We start from the raw sequence: 5,882 nt of genomic DNA on the forward strand, positions 1-5,882 counted from the left end.
CAATTATATTGCAGATAAGTAGGCATTGTGCTGCTGGACAATTGTTCAACTTATGAATAATTACAGGTAACCAAAAAATTTGGCTTCTCTGGTAGAGAACTATTTAGCAGAAAATGAAAATAGATTCAGCTAGTCTTTGATTTCAGCTAGGACTAACATCCTTTGAGTTTTCTTCGATCTTCAAGACAAACTATTTCCACTATTAAAACTTAAATAGATATAAGGTAGAGGGTAGGCAATATTTAGCTGGCCAGAGGCCAAGACTACTTTATGTAACCCAAAGTATAATTGTGAACAACTATAGCTTGTGTTGAAACACTTGCATATAGGCAATGAAGCACATACAGTTCCATCGTAAGTTGCACATGTACATAATCAAAATGTTTGCTATTAAATAATTTAAGAATCAATACACATTTTAGCCAAGGAGACCATGACCATATACAACAATGAGAATAGAAAAATTATTTCCCAACTTAATATTCAACCTCAGTTTGATTTTCTTGTTTATAATCTAGGAAACCATGGTAAGAAGGACTGTAGATCCGGAGGAGGAGCTCAAAATGATGGCTCAAGAAGTCTGTGGTTATGTGGAAGCTGTTCTGAATAGTCTTACTGCAAATGTTCCCAAAGTAAGACATCCATGTGGATGAGCACACAATACAACCATACATAATCTCAGTGTTTATTCAGTCCATGATAATTGAATTGATGATTTGATGATTTGCAGGCTCTAGTGCTTTGTCAAGTTGAGAAAGCCAAGGATGAAATGCTGACCTAACTTTATAGCTCAGTCAGGTAAGGTTTAATGACAAAATGTGGTTAAGATACGTCAATAATCAGTTTTATTATTTTCCCATTTCTGTATTTTGCCAGACTGATTTTGATTTTCATTTGAAATCAGGTCTCTTGGGACTTTACGAAAGTAGTGTTTTTTGTCATCCTCTGCAAGTGTAGTAGACACTTGTTGATTGGAGCACTGTACATTTGAGCTTTTGGGGTGCCTTTTCAACTTTTTGTTTAAAAAGGTCCTACATGGATTTAAACTTGGATCGATCCCAAGAGAACTTTTGACTTATCAATTCTATTTTCCCGTGTTGATATGTATGTAGTGTGGGCTTAGTAGCAACACCTTTTAACCTCAATATCAATGACAATGGAGCAACTATGAGCCCTTTTTTGGTTCCTTTTTATCAGCACTCTGTTTTACTCATTTATGTCTCTTTATTTTGAATTTTAATTTAATTTAATTTTGAATTTATAGATAGATTGTGTTATTGGTTGTTTTGATCAATACTGGTTTGCTTTTCCTGCTTCTGTTGGCATTTTCCTCATTGAATTGGCGAGGGTTCTGTATTTTTCCACTTATATTTATTTGAATTTTAATTTAGTTTAATTTTGAATTTATAGACAGACTCTGTTATTGGTTGTTTTGATCAATACTGGTTTGCTTTTCCTGTTTCTGTTGGCATTTTCCTGATTGAATTGGCGAGGGTTCCGTGTTTTTCCACTTCTATTTATTTGTTTCCTTCTTATTTATTGATTGGGATTTTGTTTGTTGTAGTATTCATGGGCAATGTGAAGTTATCATGTTTGATGTTACTGCACGATTGACTTACAAGAATGTCCCAACGTGGCACAGATATCTTTGCAGGTATCTCTTTTGCAGAGGGGTTGGATCTCTAAGTAGAAATGAAGGTTCCTTAATTGTGTGGTGGCACAACTGCCTGAACCAATTAGCTAAATATCTTTTTGAATTTCAGGGTGTGTGAGAACATTCTTATTGTTCTTTGTGGAAACAAGGTTGATGTGAAGAATAGGCAAGTGAAAGCTAAGCAAGTTAATTTTCATAGAAAGAAGAATCTTCAGTACTATGAGATATCTGCAAAAAGTAACTACAACTTTGAGAAGCCATTCTTGTACTTGGCACAGAAGCTCTCAGGGTGAGCCTTTACTCTAGTTTCTGATGCTCCCTAGTATGAATGTTATATTAAAAAAATTGCGTTGATTCTATAATGGGTTATTTTTATAGGGATCCAAACCTTCATTTTGTGGAGTCACCTACTCTTGCTCCTCCTGAGGTTTAGTTAGACCTTGCAACCTAGCAGCAGTAAGTAGAATGCTATTTTCTTATTATTTTTTGTTAAATTTTATTGAAATAATTTGTTCCATTTCTAAAAGATTGAAACTTTGGCTTACAATCTTTTATGTTGTCAGGTACGAGGCAGAACTTGTAGCAACTGCAGCCCAACCCCTTCCAGATGACGATGATGATGCTTTTGAATAGCTTTGTTAAGATGATTTTGCATATTTAGGGATTGGTGGATTCAATTAGTTTTGTATCATTGGAGTTTGCTCTTGAGTTCCGACATTTAATTCTGATTTGTATTTGGGGCTTAGAACAACATTATCGCATCTCTCTATATGTGATTTGGGTACTGTGCAGATGTTTTCATCAGTGGAGTTGGCTAAGCTATCTTAGTTCAACTCCATTACAGAGCTATTTTTATATGCTAAGATAGTTTTTTCCGTTATATACTCTTGCACATTTTTCACAAGAACTTTTTGTACTCTTCAAATATTTCAAGAATGCTCAAGTTCCTTTCGTTGTGTACTATTGGGGGAAATGCTAGTTGCGATGATTGTTTCTTGTAATATATTATGGCTTGTTAAAACTTTCTCTGAAAATTCTGGCGATGTCTGAGGATTTATTTTAACTCTGAAATTGGTTTACATAAAGCTTGTACAATGAATAGTTTACCTGCTAGACTATTAGAATAAATGATATTATAAAGTAAGCGCTAATACCTTGTATACAGGCCAAATCCTCCCTTTGCAATATTGTTTTCATTCGGGACACTTTCTGTTGCAACTGTCAATGTTTCCGTGGTAAAAACTATTGGTTGACCCTACGTATAGCCTCTGTTTCCATTCGGGGCTCTACAGATTGCAATTTCTGCAATGCGAACTTGCAATTTCTAACTTCGATTAGAAGTCATGCAACATCCATATGGAAAAAAGATTGTATTCACAATAACATCAAGAGGAAAGAAAGATGCATGTCCTCTAGAATGGATCTTCACAGTGAGACCAATGCTAATGGTGTTGAGAAACTACTATGCAATGGAATAAACAATTTTGAGGTGTAGAACAAATATATTTTGCCTCCCCAGGAACAACCCAACATGTCTCAGGTATCTTTCTGCGAGAGCATTCCAGTGGTGGATCTGAAACACCTGGATGGCCCTAGCAGAACCACAGTCATACAACAAATCCAACATGCATGTCAGGAGGATGGCTTTTTCCAGGTACAACCTTCAATCTCCAATGTCCCAAGTTATGATTTTTTTGCGCAAGGGATTGGATTAATGAGGCTTTGAATTTTGAATCTCATGATATTGAGATATAAACTGTTTTGAAGATTTGAATTTTGAATTTTAAGATTTGAATTTTGAATCTCATAATATCTCTCAATAAACTTCCAAAATCTCAATTATGAACATTAATTCTTAAAAAAAATTCTGTTCAAATTCAGTATTAATATGGTTGAAGCTGCATGATATGATCAGATAGTGAACCATGAGGTACCACAAAGGGTGATGAAAAACATGATGGGAATCGCCAAAGAATTCTTCGAAATGCAGATGGAAGATTGTGCATGCCTCTATTCAGAGGATCCAAAGAAACTGGCTCAGCTTGCTACAAGTGTCAATATTCACAAAGATGAAGTCCTTAACTGGAGGGAATATTTGAGACACCCTTGTTTTCCATTACACGAAGTCATCGACTCTTGGCCTAAAAATCCTGCAGCCTATAGGTAGCCATTAAACTTTATGTCAACCATTAAAGCAGCAATCATAACTCGTTTGGATTAATATAATATTGAAGCTTTTTTTACAGGGAAATTGCAGGCAAGTACACTGTGGAGGTGAGGGCACTATGTTTAAGGCTGCTGGCTGCTATTTCTGAAGCTCTAGGACTCCATTCTGATTACTTGAATAATATTTTTGGGGAAAACGGACAACTGTTACTTGTAAATTACTATCCACCATGCCCAAACCCAGATGTTACCCTTTCTTTAAGAAGCCATTCAGACGCAGGTGGCATCACTGTTCTAATGCAAGGCGATGTCAGCAGTTTGCAAGTACTTAGAAAAGGGAAGTGGGTTGTTGTAGAACCCATTGTTAATGCCTTTGTTATCAAACGTAATAAGCGAGTCTTCCTTGGTTAAAATCAAAATAATTCACGGGCTACATAAGAAACCTCATAAGCTTTTGATAAGTGATCAGTTAAAGAATATTTGTGATGAGTTTGTTCACAGTATTAATTTTCAAAAATGATCAAAAATATTTTGAAAAAGAAGTTAAAATAAAAATGATCAAGGATTTCAATGGATCCAACACCACCTTCAAAGCCTCCGCACAGTTGGCTTTAAGCATGTCCGCAGGTCGGTGAACAAAGTGGCTGATTTGCTTGCCAACCAGGGTGTTATCAGCATAGAGATTAAGGTGGCATCAAATTGGCATGAGTTGTCGCAGAGAAGGTTAAAGGAGGTTGTTCATGAACATGCAGAAAATGATAAGCTGGAGTTTAAAGATAGAACCTGGGACCAGGGATCAATTTGACTCAACCTTTGCTTTCAACATCTACATGTGTGATCATTATCAGATAGATGGTTTTGTGGCGTGGCGGATACCTAGTCTGGTCGCTCATATTCCTAGAGCAAATGAGATGATGCTCTCTATTTATCGTGGGGTTCGAAACGAGTCCCTCAGATCTTCGTTCACTGACAAACCCCTCATCTATTCAAGGTTCCAGGTTCAGGCAAGGAAGATCCACAAGCACAGATAAAGCCCTGTTTCTTCCGGTGGACGGTCCTTCAAGATTTTGGAGTCTCGGCACAGTTTACTACCCCCCAGGTGGTTTCTGGATGATCACACGACTTTCTGTTGGAAAGCGGTTTTGATGAAAACGCAGCGATGCCACTCACCCTCAAACACGTGGCAGGGAGAGGGTTCCAAAAACTGCTCTTCCCCGCTCACTAACGTCGGCCCTTCTTATCCCATGCGATATCAACATCATCCGTTGGATTTAGTGAACGACGATAAACAGTTGCGGTGGTTTGTGCAACTTGGGGGGCAGGACTATTATACTTCGGTCTTTTTGATGGAGCGATATCCTCCTCGATTGTTGATCTTAATGCTTTTTATTGGACGGCTCAGATGAACAGGGCTTTTCCTAAAGCGGTGTTGCTGGTTAGTTCACGTGCTTTCTGGAAGCCAGATTGCAATTTTGTTCATTTTTCCATGGGTTCGGGTTTCTTTGTATAACTATAAGGTTCTAACCTGGAGGTCTTGTACTCCCTACATGTAAAATTGTACACTATTTTTTTTTTGGGTTTTATGAAATAGAAGGATCCATACTTGCTTTAGCAAAAAATCGAGTAGGCATAAAAACGTTCCATTACAGACCGTTCAAGCGAAAGAATACTCACTCTATAATATTGTGTAATCCAGTTCTAGATATCATACTCACTCTATAATACTGCATAATCCAGTTGAGCGATGAAGCTATATTTTTGATAACATGATTGAAGCATAAAACTAACCCATACTTGCGACCAACAAAATTCCTACAATCTTGTACAGTTGATAACTGTGGCTATCAAGCCTACCTGGGTATTCTTGTGGGTATGTTGCCTGTCGAACACATAAAGGTATCGCCATTTCATTAATTGGGCTCTCGATTGATTTCTGCATAAGGATTCACATTGTCTAAATATAAAGTCCTTTCCATTCAACAGTCTACAGATTCTTCTTTAACGATAGTAAAACTGGGAGATGGAACGCTTATCAAAGCTAAGGTAGCATCTTAAATCCAAA

The 5,882-nt window shown here is 37.1% G+C and overlaps 1 protein-coding gene and 1 pseudogene across 1 annotated transcript; both read left to right on the top strand.

Moving 5' to 3' along the window:
* Nucleotides 1–524: 524 nt before the first annotated feature.
* On the top strand, nt 525–2,287 carry LOC149158929 (GTP-binding nuclear protein Ran1B-like). Its single transcript, XM_089434132.1, has 5 exons — nt 525–632; nt 905–981; nt 1,565–1,654; nt 1,764–1,943; nt 2,218–2,287. The coding sequence occupies exons 1-5, from the start codon at nt 525–527 to the stop codon at nt 2,285–2,287; spliced, it is 525 nt and encodes a 174-aa protein (XP_089290258.1).
* Nucleotides 2,288–3,611: 1,324 nt separating this feature from the next.
* On the top strand, nt 3,612–4,231 carry LOC149158930 (protein DMR6-LIKE OXYGENASE 1 pseudogene; annotated as a pseudogene).
* The last annotated feature ends 1,651 nt before the right edge of the window (nt 4,232–5,882 follow it).

This window comes from Pinus tabuliformis, chromosome 5_2 (genome assembly GCF_031772625.1).
Source record: "Pinus tabuliformis cultivar Carrire ecotype Pingquan chromosome 5_2, CPIR1, whole genome shotgun sequence".
In the NCBI taxonomy this organism is placed as follows: domain Eukaryota; kingdom Viridiplantae; phylum Streptophyta; class Pinopsida; order Pinales; family Pinaceae; genus Pinus; species Pinus tabuliformis.